Source organism: Heterodontus francisci, chromosome 29 (genome assembly GCF_036365525.1).
Source record: "Heterodontus francisci isolate sHetFra1 chromosome 29, sHetFra1.hap1, whole genome shotgun sequence".
Taxonomy (NCBI): domain Eukaryota; kingdom Metazoa; phylum Chordata; class Chondrichthyes; order Heterodontiformes; family Heterodontidae; genus Heterodontus; species Heterodontus francisci.
In genome coordinates, this window is record NC_090399.1 from 15,665,474 (window position 1) to 15,683,488 (window position 18,015).

General features: G+C 45.9%; 1 protein-coding gene across 1 annotated transcript; it reads left to right on the top strand.

Moving 5' to 3' along the window:
- Positions 1-4,651: 4,651 nt before the first annotated feature.
- On the top strand, positions 4,652-17,811 carry rps18 (ribosomal protein S18). The gene is made up of 6 exons (XM_068009511.1): positions 4,652-4,757; positions 7,875-7,973; positions 10,635-10,721; positions 13,772-13,873; positions 14,643-14,734; positions 17,697-17,811. The coding sequence occupies exons 1-6, from the start codon at positions 4,755-4,757 to the stop codon at positions 17,770-17,772; spliced, it is 459 nt and encodes a 152-aa protein (XP_067865612.1). The 5' UTR covers positions 4,652-4,754; the 3' UTR covers positions 17,773-17,811.
- The last annotated feature ends 204 nt before the right edge of the window (positions 17,812-18,015 follow it).

Consider the following 18,015-nt stretch of genomic DNA (forward strand, 5'->3'; position numbering starts at 1 on the left):
CCATTTCTCTACCTTGCTTTCCTCCTTTAAGACAGTTGACAGAGGGACCTGGTGGTACATGCGCACAAATCATCGAATGTAGCAGAGTAGCTTGAGAAAGTGGTTAAAAAAAGGCATACAGGATTGTATAAGGCTTTATAAGTAGAGGCACAGAGTACAAAAACAAGAAAGTTATGATGAACCTTTAGAAAACACTGGTTTGGCCACAACTGGCATATTGTGTCCAATTCTGGGCACCACACTTTAGGAAGGATGTTAAGGCCTTAGAGCGGGTGCAGCAGAGATTTACTAGATTGTTTCTAGGGTTCAGAGACTTCAGTTATGTGGCTAGATTGGAGAAGCTGGGGTTGTTCTCCTTTGAGAAGAGGAGGCTGAGAGGAGATTTGATAGAGGTGCTCAAAATCATGAAGGGTCCAGACAAAGTAGATAGAGAGAAACTGTTCCCATTGGCAGAAGGATCGAGAAGCAGGGGATACTGATTTAAACAGATTGGCAAAAGAACCAAAGTTGGCATAAGGAAAAGCTCTTTTACGCAGCGAGTGGTTAGGATCTGGAATGCGTTGCCTGGAAAGGGTGGTGGAGGCAGGTGCAATCCAGGCTTCCAAAAGGGAATTAGATAAGTACATGAAGGGAAAAAAATTGCAGGGCTATGGGGAAAGGGCAGGGAAGTGGGATCTCGCAAAGATCTGACATGGACTCGATGGGCCGAATGTCCACTTTCTGTGCTGTCACTATTCTATGATTCTATTCCATAAGCCACTCCTTAAAACCAACCTCTTTGACCAAGCTTTTGGTCATTTGCTCGGTGTCATATCTCATTTTATAATGTTCCTGTGATGCAGCTTTAGGACATTAAAAGCATTGTTATGCCCAGGTGAGGAGGGGGTCTCAAGCTCCCCTCTTGCTCCTTCTTTTGACCGCAGCAGGGTTTATTCTTTTTAAACTGTGGTTGGGCTTACCACCTCCGTGAGTGCTTTACCATTTTCCTTTACTGTGATTGCGAAAGAACCAATCGGACAGGTTTTCTTGAGTTTAAACAAGAAAGAGCTAAGCTTATTGTACTCTAATCCGATTTAAAGATACTAAAACTATGCTACACACACACCAGAATAAATGGAACTTAAATACACAGTCTGTAAAGTCATCCTCAGCTGAAGCTGTATTCTTTAATTGGTCAAAGTGTATTTTGGTTGGATTGCTTTGCTCAGGGGTTTCCTGAATGCAGAATCTGTATTTGGCTCTCTTCCCCTGTGGCAGTCTTTAGGCTTGGAGGGTCCAATACAGCCAATGAAATACTTTCTGAAGTGTTGTAATGCAGGAAACAGGGCAGAGAGTATGTGCAGAGCAAAACCCCACAAACAGCCTCTTAATTACCAGATAATCTGTTTTTGTGACGTTAATTTAGGGGTAAATATTGGCCGGGACACTGGGGATAACTCTCTTGCCCTTATTTGAAACAGCACTATGGGATCTTTTACATCCACCCAAGCAAGCAGATGGGGCCTTAGATTAAGGTCACACCCAAAAGACAGCGCCTCCAACAGTGCAGCACTCCCTCAGTACTACACTGGAGTGCCCACCCTGGGGTGGGACTTGAACCCAGAACCTTGTAACTAAGAAGCAACTGAGCCACAGCTGACACTAAATAACACAAGACGGTTTTCACTTGATGTTTTCTGGGAAGAGAGAGAGAGAGAGTCAGGGGTGCAGCAGCCTTCTGTATTGCTGTACGCTCAGTTACTGCTTGTTTGTGTAACAAAACTTTCGGTTTCTTCAGAGATGAACGGACGGTCACATGGTTCTCTCACTCCCCTTTGTTTTTAATGAGGGCCAAAGTCTAAAACCCCAAACTTCTCTTTGTTGGGCTGGCAGTGTTTACCCCCTAGGGGGGATGTCTCCATTTATGAATGCCTCGAAATGGTTTGGAATGTCCCGCGAATGAGGGTGATCTGGCTAATCTACTCAGTTAGCCAAAGCATGTTCTGGCTGGGCTTTTTGTTAGACTTATATTACGACTGAGTTGCCATGATCATAATGAATGGCGGAGCAGGCTTGACGGGCCGAACGGCCTACTCCTGCTCCTGTTTTCCATGTTTTTGTGACTCAGACTCCACTCTTGTCCATTTCCTTGTTTGGACGTAACAGGGTTTATCTTTTAAAACACAGTAATTTTAACTTACCCCCTCAGAGAGTCCTTTGCTCACTGCACTCTAATTTTAATTGCAAATGAACCAATCAAACAGGTTTTCTTAGATTTAAGCAAGAAAGATGTAAGATTATTAGCCTTATCACTCTAACGTGGTTAAAATTACTAAAATACGCGATGCAACCACGCTCGCATGTATATGAGAGAAACACACATACAAATAGATACAAAGGGGAGGAAAGAATTAGTTGTGGGGGGGGGCGTTGAAGTAGAATTCGTAATGAAGGAAATTTACTTACTGGGTGGAAATGACCTTGATAAAAGTTGAAGTCTTGGAGTTCTCGTTGGGGCACAGTGCACAATTTCCAACTTTCGTCTCTGGTACCAGAAGGCTGAAGATGTGCTGTGTCTTGAGGCTGAAGCTGCTACCGTGGGTCCCTGGGACTTTGCTGGAGAGAGATACAGGGAGAGACCTTCCTTCTCGTTTGTCTTCAAATTGCAGTCTGTTTCTTTCTGTGTGGCACAATTCAAATAGTTCCCAGTCTGGCCAGCCAGTTCTTGCTGGAGGGGGAGGGGGGGTGTTTACTGGACTTCAAAGCTTACAAGGCACACTTGGTGGAGGGGTTGAGTGCTGGCTCTTACACAGGCAAGATGTGGATCATCACTGTTACCCAGACCAATCTTGTTAATTGAATCAGTGAGCATTTCCATTGTCTCTCTATACAACTGTCTCTCAGAATGCAAATATGCAACCATGTTTTCAGTCACTCAGTTCTTTTTTTTAAACAAGTTCTATGCAATATCCAGTAAAAAAAAAATGGGTTTTAGTACTGTGCCATATGATGAAATTAATATGTTTCCATTTCGCAGGTGTGATTTCCGTCACACTTGTCTCCTGTTCAATCTCCTGGTATTTCAAAGGTAAATGCAGTGCCACCTTGGCTGCTAGTTTTTTGAAATGTTACTGCAGGGTTTTTTTCATTAAAAGTCTAATGTAAGTTTCCAACCGATGAAATTAAATATATCTCATTTGGGGCATATATAGTTTTTCCTGACAATATAAATATAAGTTGTTGCTGTAAACTTCTCCATGACTTGCTCCTCCTCGAAGATGCTCCTTAAAACTTTCCTGTTTGACCAAGATATTGGTCACCTGACCTAATAACTCCTTATGCGGCTCAGTGTCAAATTGTGTTTGATAATCGCTCCTGTCAAGCTCCTTGGGATGTTTAACTACATTAAAGAGGCTATAGAAATGGAAGTTGTAAAGTTTATTTCAGATTCTGCAATATTCCTTCAATATAACAAGCACTATTTAGAGTGCTAGCTGTGGCTCAGTTGATAGCACTGTTGTTTCTGAGTTATAAGGTTCTGGGGTTAAGTCCCACCCCAGGGTGAGTGCTCCAGTGCAGTACTGAGGGAGTGCTGCACTGTTGGAGGTGCTGTCTTTTGGGTGAGACCTTAAACTTAGGCTGCATTTGCTCACTTGGGTGGATGTAAAAGATCCCATAGTGCTGTTTCAAATACGAGCAAGGGAGTTATCTTCAGTGTCCTGGCCAATATTTACCTCTCCGAACAACATCACAAAAACAGATGATCTGATCATTTGGTCTGTTTGTGGGAGTTTGCTGTGTGCATCCCAGCTGCCATGTTTCCTGCATTACAACAGTGACCTAAATACCTTCAGCAATTAAAGGTTAAGAGAGAAACTTTATGTCAATGTTGCATCCGTATCGACGCACGGTGTTTCAGAACCAATGAATGTTGCCTCTCTGTGTGGAACTTGCATATTGTTAGTGGGACCGAGTATGCTGCAGCCATTACCCACCAGGGCTCTCCACTTATACAGAAGCTTGCATTTATATAGCACCTTTCACAACCACCAGACGTCTCAAAGCACCTTACAGCCAATGAAGTACTCTTTGAAGTGCGGTGGTTGTGAAAGGTGCTATATAAATGCAAGCCCTGGTGGGTAATGGCTGCAGCCTACTCGGTCCCACTAACAATATGCAATTACCACACAGAGCGACAACATACATTGGTTCTGAAACACTGTGCGTCGATACGGACGCGACATTGACATAAAGTTAAAAGCAAAATACTGCGGATGCTGGAAATCTGAAATAAAAACAAGAAATGCTGGAAATACTCAGCAGGTCTGGCAGCATCTGTGGAAAGAGAAGCAGAGTTAACGTTTCAGGTCAGTAACCCTTTTTCAGAACTAGCAAATATTGGAAATGTAAAAGGTTATAAGCAAGTAAAGCAGGGTTGGGGCAAGCAATAACAAAGGGCCTTCTCCTTTGTTATCGCTTGCCCTACCCCCGCTTTACTTGCTTATAACCATTTACATTTCTAATATTTGCTAGTTCTGAAGAAGGGTCACTGACCTGAAACGTTAACTCTGCTTCTCTCTTCTTTGAAATCAAGTTTCTCTCTTAACTTTTAATTGCTGAAGGTATTTAGGCTCGGAACTGCAGTCAGGGAATCCCCGCGTTCCGGGGAATATTGACGGGCGCGGAGACCGGAAGTCGGCTACCCCCAGTCGGATAAAAACTGCGGGACCAACTTCCTCTTTCTCTTTCCAGACCGAGTGATCGCTGCTGTCAGCATGGTGAGTGCGTGGGTCCGCCAGTGAATCCGCTGCCATCGGCCGCCCGGGGTGAGCCGGCTCCGTCGGAGACGCCGGGAAAGGGCGGCCGGAGGACCGGGAGAGGGGAAAAGGGGGGAATTGCGGCGCGGCGGGCGGTGATTATTCGCAGAGAGCGGAGCGGCCTGCGGCTCAGGCTTCAGCGGCCTGCAGTGACCCCGGGGGCTCGGCAAAGAAAGACCTGTCTCGGCACAGTGGCCTCTTCACCGCCTCCGGACATCCGGACGTGCTTTATATCCAGTGGAGCGCTTTTTAAAAGCGTATTCACTGTTGCAATGCAGGAAGCGCTGAGTTGCAGAGCAAGATCCCACAAACAGCAATGTGATCAGGTCGAGATGATCCTGTTTTTCAGTGATGTGGGTTGGGGGATAAATATTGACCAGGACACTGGATCAGAAGCATCCTGCGGCGAGCTGGAAATCTCTAGTGGTGCAACATCCTATAGAGTGTAAAAGCCAGGACGTGCAGCTAAACCTTTTATAAAGCACTAGTTTGACCCCGGGTTCAGCCCGTGGGTGGCCACTCTTGCCTCTGAGTCAGAAAGTTCCGGGTTTCAGACCCGTTCCAGGGACCTGAGAACAAAGATCAAGGCTCGATGCTCCAGTGCAGTACGAAGGGAGTGCTGCACTGCTGGGAATCCTGTCTTTCGGGTGAGATGTTGAGCAGAGGCTCCTGTCTGCCCCATCGGTGAATGTAAAAGCTCATCACTCTTTGATGAAAAGCAGGGGAGTTCTCCCTGGCCCTGGCCAATGTTTACTCCTCAACCAACATAACACTTGAACAAAATCATCCAGTTGTTATTTCATTGCTGTTTGTGAGATCTTGCTGTGCACGCATTGCCTGCCGTGTTGCCTACATGACAGCAGCGGCTATGCTTCTGGAGCGCTTCATTGGCCGTGAAGTGCTTTGGGGAGTCCTGAGGTTGTGAAAGGTGCAAGATAAATGCAAGTCGATCTTTCCAGCCAGAGGATTGTGTGGTTCCAGGGCTGAAGGATTACAGTTGCTTGGACTAACTGGAGTAATTGGGTTCCTTCTCCTTAGAGCAGAGAAGGCTTAAAGATGCGAGAGAGGTGGTTAAATTCATGACAGGTTTCGAGGGAGTGTAAATCAAAAACTGTTTCCAACAGCTGAAGGGTAAACAAACAGCACTTTTTCCACACATTGAGTACTTGGGATTTTCACTGTCCAATCAGGGGAGACAGTGGCGTAGTGGTAATGTCACTGGGTGAGTTATCCAGAGGCCCAGGCTAATGCATGTGGGGACATGTGTTCAAATCCCATTGAATTTGCATTTAATAAATTAACTAATTGAATTTATTAATTTAAAAAATATGGAATTGAAAAGTAGTCACAGTCTCGTGGTGCTGTAAAAACCCAACTAATTCACTAGATTAGATTAGATTAGAGATACAGCACTGAAACAGGCCCTTCGGCCCACCGAGTCTGTGCCGAACATCAACCACCCATTTATACTAATCCTACACTAATCCCATATTCCTACCAAACATCCCCACCTGTCCCTATATTCCCCTATCACCTACCTACACTAGTGACAATTTATAATGGCCAATTTACCTATCAACCTGCATGTCTTTTGGCTTGTGGGAGGAAACCGGAGCACCCGGAGGAAACCCACGCAGACACAGGGAGAACTTGCAAACTCCACACAGGCAGTACCTGGAATCGAACCCGGGTCCCTGGAGCTGTGAGGCTGCGGTGCTAACCACTGCGCCACTGTGCCGCCCTAATGTCCTCTAGGGAAGCAAATCTGCCATCCTTGCCTGGTCTGATCTACAGGTGACTCCAGACCCACAGCGATGTGGTTAATACTTAACTGCCCTCTAAAATGCCTAGCAGGCCACTCAGTTGTCAAGGGCAATTAGGGATAGGCAACAAAATGCTGGCCTTGCAGCAATGTCCATATCCCATGAAGAGAATTTTTTTTTTTAAAAAAGTAGCGGGTACAGATTCAGTAGTAACTTTCAAAATGGAGTTGGATAAATATTTAAAATCGTATAATGGTACAGCGCAGAGGGAGGCCATTCGGCCTATTGTGTCCATGCCGGCTCTTAAGTGCGACTCAGCTCGTCCCACTCCCCACTTATTCCCATAGCCCTGAAAATTCTTTCTTTTTTATAATTAGCCAATTCTCTTTGGAAAGCTACGATTGAACCTGCTTGTACCACAGGTAGTACATTCCGGATCCTACTCACTCAATGCATTTTTTAAAAAAAATAGTTTTTCCTCATGTTCTCCTCCGGAGGAGAAAGAGCCGGCACAGAGTTGGTGGGCCGAATGACCTCCTTATGTGTCGTATCAGTCATGATTCTCCATCATGGCATAGTTTTAATATACTACCTGATCTCCCATGTAGTAGGCTGTGCTGTCTTGTAGGGAACGCGTATATTCTCTTACAGTAATATATTGGCGATTTGAGTTCTGATGAAGGGTCACTAACCTGAAACGTTAACTCTGCTTCTCTCTCCACAGATGCTGCCAGACCTGCTGAGTATTTCCAGCATTTCCTGTTTTTATTTTATATATTATGTATTGGAGGTGTTGCAAGACTTTTGGTAGATTATTGTTCAGTAAGAAGCTCGACACAATCCAGGACAAAGCAGCTCGCTTGATTGACACCCCATCCACATTCACTCCCTCCATCACCGACGCACAGTGGTAGCAGTGTGTACCATCTATAAGATGCATTGCAGCAACGCACCAAGGCTCCTTAGACAGCACCTTCCAACCCACGACCTCTACCGCCTAGAAGGACAAGGGCAGCAGATGCATGGGAACACCACCACCTGCAAGTTCCCCTCCAAGCCACACACCATCCTGACTTGGAATTATATCGTCGTTCCTTTACTGTCGCTGGGAACTCCCTTCCCAACAGGACTGTGGGTGTACCTACCCCATATGGACTGCAACGGTTCAAGAAGACAGCTCACCACCACCTTCTCATGGGCAATAAATGCTGGCCTAGCCAGTAACGCCCACATCCCATGAACAAATTTTTTAAAATGTAAGTTTTCCTTTTGATTCTTTGCTAACTCGTTTTCTCTTTTTTTTTTTTTTCCCCAGTCGTTGGTTATTCCTGAGAAATTCCAGCACATTCTTCGAGTCCTCAACACCAACATTGATGGGCGAAGGAAGATAGCATTTGCTATCACTGCCATCAAGGTAAGAATTAATGGTTCCTCGTGGCTGGAGCTGAGGTGGCGGGCATTATGATCATGGCATGATTCTAAATGCCGTGCAGTGTCTCCTCCTGTGCTGAATCTTGCCTGAACTGCCAGCTCAGTGGGTAGCACACTCCCCTCGGGTCAGGTGGTTCCAAGTTAAGGTGCCACTCCAGAGACTTGAGCACAAAGATCAAGGCTGACATTCCAGTGTAGTATTGAGGGAGTGCTGTACTGTCGTTGGTGCCATCTTTTGGATGAGATATTAAATGGAGGCCCCGTCTGTCCTTTCAGGTGCTATTTCTAAGAAGAACAGGGGAGTTATCCCTGGTGTCTTGGCCAATATTTACCCCTCTGTTGTCATCACAAAAAACAGCTTATCTGGTCATGTTATAATTGCTGTTTGTGGGAACTTGCTCTGTGCAAATTGGCTGCTGTGTTTTCCTGCATAACAGCAGTGATTACACTGAAAAAGTACTTTATTGGCTCTAAAATGTTTTGAGACATCCTGTGGTTGTGAAAAGCATTATATAAATGCAAGTCTTGTTAGGTATTGGCTGTGAAGATGTGTTTTATGTGCTTGCTGCAGAGTGCGGTTTAAGGCTGGCACAATCAGAGCAGTTTTGTGTCTGATGTGACAACCACGTTAACTGGCTCACAGTGGCTGAATAATTCGAATGGTCTTTTTCCAGTGGTTGTTTTTTTTTTCTCGCTGCAAAAGCAAGATTGCATTCCATAATCCTGCTTTTCTGTGAAACTGGAAAGTCACAAGACTTTGCGATAACCACAATTGGTTCTTTGAGGTGGTTATGATTTTCCTTCTCCCAAATATAAATATTAAATTCTTTTTCAAGCAAGGAACTATCCTTCCCTTAAGAGAACTGTTAACGAGTATTGGGAGGGAGCAGGTTAGGCGTATTGAGTAACGCCAGGTCGCACTCGGGGTGGGGGGGGCTAAGTGTCAAATTGCCTGTTTTTGCACTGCCGTGTTCTCTGGATTCTGCTTGCAGCCTCCTGTGGTTTAAGTGTATTTGTAACTCTTTATAAAGTTCTGCGGTATGCAATTGTCCTTTGTGTAAGCATTGAGAGCTAATACGGGAAATAGAAAGCATTGGGTGCCTGGCATGTATGCTGACTTCTGGAATTTGGTTTATAATCCATGCAATGTGACTCTGGGCATTATTCAGTGAGAACAGTCCGGGATACATTTGATCCAGGAATCGGGAGTGTAGTAACTACCTGTCTTGCAACTTCCCGCTGCTGAGGGGCTCAGCAGAGCAAGGTATTGAGCCTGTATTCTGCCACCACTATATTCTGCTTTTAGATCCCCAAACATCTTTTGAATAAAGTCCCACAGATGCCAGTTTGCTCACAGGGACGTGCAATACAAACCTAATGTTACCCAGTCGAGCATCATTTTGGTCGCACACTAGGAGGAGGAAAGCTGACCTTCCTTCATCAGTCCTCCTCTGGATGGCTGGTTGTGATGCCCTTCCTGCTGCTGTGGCCAGAATTCGGCATGCCCAGGATTGAGCCTGTGAAATTACTGTCTCCTGGCTGGTCTCCCACATTCCACGCTCTGTAAACTTGAGGCCGTCCATTCATTCACACCAAGTCCTGTTCCCCTATCATTCCTGTGCTCGCTGACCTGCATTGGCTCCCGGTCAAGCAGCGTCTTGATTTGAAAATTCTCATCCTTGTTTTCAAATCCCCCTCCTTATCTCCTCCAGTCTTAGACCCCCCCTGCCAAATACTATGTGCTCACCAATTCTGGCCTCTTCAGCATCCCTGATTTTATTCGATTCGCTATTGGTGACCGTATCTTCAGTTGCCTTGGCCCCAGGCTCTGGAATTCCCTCCCTACGTCTCTCTGCCTCTCCACCTATCTTTCCTCCTTTTAAGACACTTGTTAAAAACCTACCTAATCTAGTCTTTAGAGTGCACCAGTGTGTTCCAGTGTACCGGCACAATTAACACCCTGTCTCAATTGCACTTTCCACACGCTAGTCCTGAAAGCCATACGTACAAAATTCTATGTGCTGTTTTAGCAGGTGGAGTTTCTTCACTTCCCCCCGCCCCCCCACCAAAACCAAATTTAACCTAAACTATTATTTCAAATGAGCATCTGCAGCAGTTGTACTCCTGCTGTCCCACTGTCTCATTTCGGGGCTCGCTAATTATTTTGGAGACTGCAGCGACTGTTGTGTAGGCAGACATCACATCTATTTTCCCCATGCCCAGTGTTTCTGGGTGGTGGGGGGGAGGTGGTTGAGTTTGGAGAAATAAATTCCACTGCATTTCATAACATCACCTGGAGCAGCAATCCCGGGTGCCTCTGCACGAGTGGCACTGCTGGTAATGTAGTGTAGGCTAGCAACGTGCACAAATCCGAGAGGGTGGGGGTTTCTATGCACAACATTAACCCAGCCGCAAGAGTGCTAACAAACAACACATCTAAATGACAAAGTGGCACCATGGCATTGACTAAATCTATGCTCTCCTCCCCCGCCCCTCAGTTTGGAGATGTACAGCCAATGGTGGAATGATGCTGGTTGGTTTGAAGCATTGCAATACAGCATAGCAACAAGACGACGTTTATTTGTGTACAGTCTTGTCTGAAGACTGCTTGTTATTAATTGTGATTATCTGCTCCTGTTGCCAGGGTGTCGGGAGGCGCTACGCTCATGTGGTGCTGAGGAAAGCTGATATTGATCTGAGCAAGAGAGCCGGAGAGCTCTCTGAAGATGAGGTGAGATAGAATGGTGGCTGGTGAACCTCAAGACCAAATAGACTGTGCTGATTAACCACGTAGCTGCTTCCCAGTTCACTCTTTTCCTATAATGTGGGATAAATACAGCAGTGAATTCATGTGATTGGAGTTCTGGTGGTATCAGAATCTAGATGTGTTACCTGATAGGTCCCTGGGGATGTGAGGTATGAGGAAAGATAGCTTAAACGGTTCTGGATGGGAAGAGGGAAAGATATGAGAACTGTGTAAAATGATATGGGCAAGGTAAACCCCGATGATTGCCTCGCCATCAATTATTGAGTTAAGACTGAGGGAACAAGTGGAAAGTAAGCAGGAGAGAAAAGTTGCTCTGAGTAAAGTTAATGCATTGAACTACCTACCAAACAAGAGTAGGCACAATAAGGGGAGAGTTTAGTTTAGAGATACAGCACTGAAACAGGCCCTTCGGCCCACCGAGTCGATGCCAACCATCAACCACCCATTTATACTAATCCTACACTAATTCCATATTCCTACCACATACCCATCTGCCCCTATATTTCCCTACCACCTACCTATACTAGGGGCAATTTATAGTGGCCAATTTACCTACCAACCTGCAAGTCTTTTGGCATGTGGGAGGAAACCGGAGCACCCGGAGAAAATCCACGCAGACACAGGGAGAACTTGCAAACTCCACACAGGCAGTACCCAGAATTGAACCCGGGTCGCTGGAGCTGTGAGGCTGCGGTGCTAACCACTGTGTTGGTGAGCCAGAGCAGTGAGCTGAGTGGTCTTTTGTTTGCCTTTCCTTCTGTTGTTTGCCCTAAAGGCCTGCTCAGGTCAGGAAAAAGAACCCAACTGATCCACAGCAGACTCGGCCCGATTCCCTTCAATTTCGCCCCGAGCCCAGCCCGACCCGACTGTCCCTTTATTTACCTTCCGACTGGGAAGCTCCACGAAGCTGAAGTGCATGCGTGATGATGTCATCGCGACGTCACTCGCTCGCTGCGCAGACTCAGTCTCCATACTGGATTTCGTACCTAGGTTTTTAAAAAATACTTAACGGCAGATCACTTACCACGTGTGTCCGTCCCGACCCGATCGGAGAACGATCCGAGTCGGAAACCTGACGCATGTCTTCGGGTTCAGGTCGGGTAGCAGGTCTTTAGTGTGCCCCTCCCTGATTCAGGTAAAAGTGGCGTGAGAACTGGGTGGAAAGTCACAGCAGTAAAATTGTAACTGATTGATTATAATTTTATTCTTATCCTGCTGTATGGCAGAATTTGTTGTTCCATCTGTTAGGAAACTAATCCAGTCTTCCCTGCCCTTCATCAGTTGTCCTGTGTGCCACTAGTTTGTTTTGAGTTGTTAAATGGGAATTTTAGGCTTGTACTTATAAGAACTACTTTTTCCTCCTGCCCACCCCTTTTCATTCCTCTCACCCTTCAGTCTCTTGGGGGGGGGGGGGGAAAAGCTATGTGGGTTTCACATTGCCCTTAGGTTTGGCTGCTCTGGATTAGTTTCCTGGCCTGTCCAGTCAGGGTGAGCATTGCATCTGGGAATTTGGAGGAGGATCTTTGAACTGTTGGGTAGAATTGAGAGATTATGAAAGGGTACACGTTAACAAAATGTTCTTGTGGGGCCGGACAAAACTACAGGCCATAAATATAAAATAGTCACCAATAAGTCCGATGGGAATTCAGGAAAAACCTCTTTACCCTGAGGGTGGTGAGAATGTGGAACTTGCTGCCACAAGAGTGGTTGAGGCAAGTAACAAATGTATTTAAGGAGAAGCTGGTGGGTGGTGGGAAGGAGTACAAGAATATGTCGATGGGTGGGAAGGGGTTCGTGTGGAGCGTGAACGCTGGCACAGATCTGTTGGGCCGAATGGCCTGTTTCTGTGCTGTAATTGTTACCCGACTTATGGGATCATCTTCAGGGCTGTCTGTTTTGAATGTTTAGCTGTGTTTTTATGAATACACCTTTTGAGCAGATGTTCATGTTCAGAATTTTCCTTTTCATTTAAAGCACGATATCCATTGTGTCTATTTTAATTCATCGAAGGGTTGTTGGAGGCGTTCGTTATCAACTAAAGGGCAGTTGACTTTTAAAAGAAGCATTTCCTTGCTTTTAGCTGAACTGTACCTACAGATATAACATAATCTTTCTATAATAGTCCGTTCTGAGTCAGTTTATCATTCCCAGGCTCTCTGGCCTACTTTGGCTTCCGGTTTATCAATGTCTCGATTTTAAAATTCCCATCCTGTTTAATAATTCCTCCCTGCCTCACCCCTCCCTATCTCTGTAATCTCCTCCATGGCCTCACCTATCCCTATCTCTGTAATCTCCTCCCTGGCTCACCCCTCACTCTCTCTGTAATCTCCTCCCTGGTCTCACCCCTCCCTATCTCTGTAATCTCCTCCCTGGCCTCACTCATCCATGGCCTCACCCCTCCCTATCTCTGTAATCTCCTCCATGGCCTCACCCCCTCCCTCTCTCTGTAATCTCCTCCCTGGTCTCACCCTTCCCTATCTCTGTAATCTCCTCCCTGGTCTCACCCTTCCCTATCTCTGTAATCTCCTCCCTGGTCTCACCCCTCCCTATCTCTGTAATCTCCTCCATGGCCTCACCCCTCCCTATCTCTGTAATCTCCTCCATCCCCAGTACCTCAGACCTCTGCACTCTCCCAGTTCTGCCATCTTGCTCATCTGATTTTAATTGCACCATTAGTGGCCTTCAGCTGCCTCAGCCCTAAGTTCTGGAATTCCCTCCATAAACCTTTCCACATCTTACTTTCTTCCCTCCTTTAAGATTCTCCTGGCACCCAATCTCTTTGACCAAGTTTCTGATCGCCTGCCCTCACCTTATATGATTGTGAGGCTCAGTGATTGAATTTGAGTGCCATGGGAGTTGTTGGCGGGGGCCGCGTGCTGCTGGTGGTGATGTTTGGTGCCGGTGGTGGTGGGTGGGAGGGGGGTGTCGGTGGGGGCCGTGTTCCGATGGGCAGGAGGGGGCATCGGCAGAGCTGCGTGCCAAAGTTTGACCGGGCTTTTCTCTTTCACCTGCAGGTCGAGCGCATTATAACAATCATGCAGAATCCACGTCAGTACAAGATTCCTGACTGGTTTTTGAACAGGCAGAAGGACGTTAAGGATGGCAAATACAGCCAGGTATGGATAGGCCAGGACTGAGACTGAATGGCCTTTGTGTACTGTGGGGTGTTATTGCCAGCGGATCATTACAGGCTCCTTGTGCTCTTTGATGCTACTCTATGATGTTCTGCCTTGATCCAGGGTGATGCGAGGTAACAGTACTGTGGGGAATGGTTGTGCGGTTCAGAGGAGGTATTTACTGGACGTCTGTCTATCTTGCAGCATGTTTAGGCTGGGAGTACATTGGTTATCTCTTCAGGTTCTGCACCGAACATGGCTAGGGTTGTCTTTTGACTTGGAGTTTTGGTATCCAAGCCTATTAATGTTAGAAATTTTCAGGAACATTCAATGGTTTATTTAAGGGCTCAGTTTTCATTAAGCTGAAGTGGTATTGCAGCTTATCCAATCAATGTGCACCCTTACAAATATGGTTGGGGGTTTCTGAAGGGACAAAAGATTTCCTCTTCCCCCCCAAGTCCTGCTTGTACTGTGCAAATATGTTCATTGGCCAGTCTGTCATCAAGAAATGAAACCCCTCCTCATCTGTAATGCGTGGTGGCTCAGCCTCTATCAACCGAGTGTAGGGGGCCCTCTTGTACCTGGCCTGTCAGCTAAAGTTGTTGTAAACACTGACATGTTCCTGAATGGTCTGTTTCTGTGCTGTAAATTGCATTGAGCCTACATCACCAGAAACCTGCTGTTTGCTCCAGTTATATGTGTATATAACTTTATTTAAGTGTGCAGCTGTGCCTGTGCATTTATTGATCTTTTTGTTCTGTGATCTCAGGTCTTGGCCAACGGCCTGGACAACAAACTGCGTGAGGATCTGGAGCGGTTGAAGAAGATTCGTGCACATAGGGGTCTGCGACACTTCTGGGGGTAAGACCCGTGCTGCTGCTCTACCTGCTACTGTTTCTAATTGCCAGCCCTCTGGTTCAGTAGTGCTGTCTTGCATTGCAAACTGGGGAAATGGGATATTCAGTGTTAATCTCTTGATATTTTATTGGACGGATGTTCCTACCGTATAGAACTCTAAACCTGGCTTTCACCCACTTAGTTTTGTTCGTCAAAGCTGCTGGGTGGAAAATTCCTGAAGGTCGCTCTGATTTTTATATTTTGTTCAAATCCTTTTTGGGTGCTGAAGGGTGTTGAATGGAAGGCAACTTCAGCTGACTGTACTGAAATGTGGGCTTGAATAGTCAAACAGTAGGAAAATGTGCTCACAGGGTGATAATGAGCTACGTTTCCAATTATCTGAGAGGTGGCTGAGCACAAGGCTCCACAGATGAGTCTGTGCAGGGTAATATCTGGGTTGCCTTTCTCTCCCTTCCTTTCCCCCCCCTTACCATTTCCCCTGGGGTTTAACATTGAACTAAAATAAGGAGTCCATTAAATATACAGTGCAACTCTTCCAAGTGTAGTGAGAAACTTTCATCTGATGGTCTAATTTTCCAGTTTTTATTTTCTTTCTTGGCATTTGTTGTCCATTCCTAATTGCCCTTGACAACTAACAGCACTGTGGGTGTACCTATGCCACATGGACTGCGGCGGTTCAAGAAGGCAGCTCACCACCACCTTCTCGAGCAATTAGGGATGGGCAATAAATGCTGGCCTGGCCAGCGACACCCACATCCCATGTATGAATAATGGGAAAAAAAGCTCTGGCTTGCTGGGCCATTTCAGAGGGCAGTTATGAGTCATCCACCTTGTTGTGGGTCTGGAGCCACATGTAGGCCAGACCAGGTAAGGATGACAGATTTCCTTCCCTAAAGGACATTAGTGAACCAGATGGGTTTTTACAACAATCAATGACCAAGTCTAGTTTTCAGTTCCAAGTTTTTATTGAATACTCTCCGCTGGTTGGAGTTATACCTAGCACAAAGGAAGAGGGCTGTGGTTGTTGGAGGTCAAACATCTGAGCTCCAGGACATCACTGCAGGAGTTCCTCAGGGTAGTGTCCTAGGCCCAACCATCTTCAGCTGCTTCATCAATGGCCTTCCTTCTATCATAAGATCAGAAGTGGGGATGTTCACTGATGATTGAACAATGTTCAGCACCATTCGCGACTCCTCAAATACTGAAGCAATCCGTGCAGAAATGCAGCAAGACCTGGACAATATCCAGGCTTGGGCTGATAAGTGGCAAGTAACATTTGTGCCACACAAGTGCCAGGCAATGACCATCTCCAACAAGAGAGAATCTAACCCTCTCCCATTGACATTCAATGGCATTACCATCGCTGAATCCCCCACTATCAACATCCTGGGGGTTACCATTGACCAGAAACTGAACTGGAGTAGCCATATAAATACTGTGGCTACAAGAGCAGGTCAGAGGCTAGGAATCCTGAGGCGAGTAAATCACCTCCTGACTCCCCAAAGCCTGTCCACCATCTACAGGTACAAGTCAGGAGTGTGATGGAATGCTCTCCACTTGCCTGGATGGTTGCAGTTCCAACAACACTCGGGAAGTTCGACACCATCCAGGACAAAGCAGCCCGCTTAATTGGCACACCATGTACAAACATTCACTCCTTCCACCACTGACGCACAGTGGCAGCAGTGTGTACCATCCACAAGATGCACTGCAGCAACGCACCAAGGCTGCTTAGACAGCACCTTCCAAACCCGCGACCTTTACCAACTAGAAGGACAAGAGCAGCAGATGCATGGGAACACCACCACCTGCAAGTTCCCCTCCAAGTCACACACCATCCTGACTTGAAACTATATTGCCGTTCCTTCACTGTCGCTGGGTCAAAATCCTGGAACTCCCTTCCTAACAGCACTGTGGGTGTAACTACCTCACATGGACTGCAGCGGTTCAAGAGGGCAGCTCATCACCACCTTCTTAAGGGCAATTAGGGATGGGCAGTAAATGCTGGTATAGCCAGTGACGCCCACATCCCATGAATGATTTTAAAAAATAATTGAATTTAAATTCCACCAGCTGCCATGGTGGGATTTGAACCTGTATCCCCAGGGCATTTGCCTGGGCCTCTGCATTACTAGTTGGTGACATTTCCACCACGCCACCAACTACCCCTCCTTCATCCCGAGAAGACGTGTTAATGTTTGGATGTAAACCCTTTGGCAATTGCACTTTTACTAACTTTTTTTTTTTTCTGTTTTCTCGTTTACATTTTATTTTGTATTTTGTCTTAATTCTTCAGATTTAGGTATTTAAAACTTAGCAGAACATGGTGTGGCTTGGTGTCAGCACATGATTGCTCTTTTCTCCCACTCCTTCCCTGTGCGCTGTCAAAGTCTCAATGGCTGCAGTTGTTCCTGTGGTTTAATGCCTCCTGCATTTGCTCAGTTCTCTCCTCCCTGAGATATTTTGGACCCTTGTGTTTATGTGGTTGTGTTAAATTTTGATAGGCTCCACTGTGAAGCACGTTGTCATGTTTTGCTATGAAATCATTTCCACAGCCAGTACGGTAGAAGTTTGGAACTTCTCTTAACCTCGAACAGCAATTGATGCTAGGTTAATTGTTAGTTTTAAATTTGCGGTTAATAGATTTCCGTTAACCAAAAGTATAAAGAGATATCGAGCAAAGACAGGTATGTGGAGTTAGATCACCGATCAGCCATCTCATTGAATGATGGAACAGGCTCGAAGGGCCAAATGGCTCCCTCCTCTGCCTATGTTTAATATGTTAAAGGCACTATATAAATTTGTTGGGTAACTTTTTGCTCATTAATCACGTCTGCGATTACTGGAGTTCTTTCAGACTGATCAATCGGCTTTACAATCTGCTTGGAACTCTATTGCAATGAACCTGGGACTATTGCTAAAGCCTTTCTAATTTTTTTGTCTTTTTTTTTTTTCCCCTCTGCAGTCTCCGTGTGCGTGGCCAGCACACAAAGACCACAGGCAGGAGAGGACGCACAGTCGGTGTGTCCAAGAAGAAGTAAATAGACTATCACTTGTCAATAAATGTTCAGTTAAACAGACTGTGTATTTGTGTGTTGGTTAATTTGCAAGCTGTCTGCAGTGGATCAAATTCTCATCCATGTTTTAAGGCATTAAGTGGGTGTTTGCTTTACTCCCATAACATTGGCAGCCATTTGAAGATGGTATGTAATAACTTGTGATGGTGTTGCCGTTCTGTTGGCTTATCCCAGTCCTGTCCATTAACCCGGAATGTAATTTTCCTA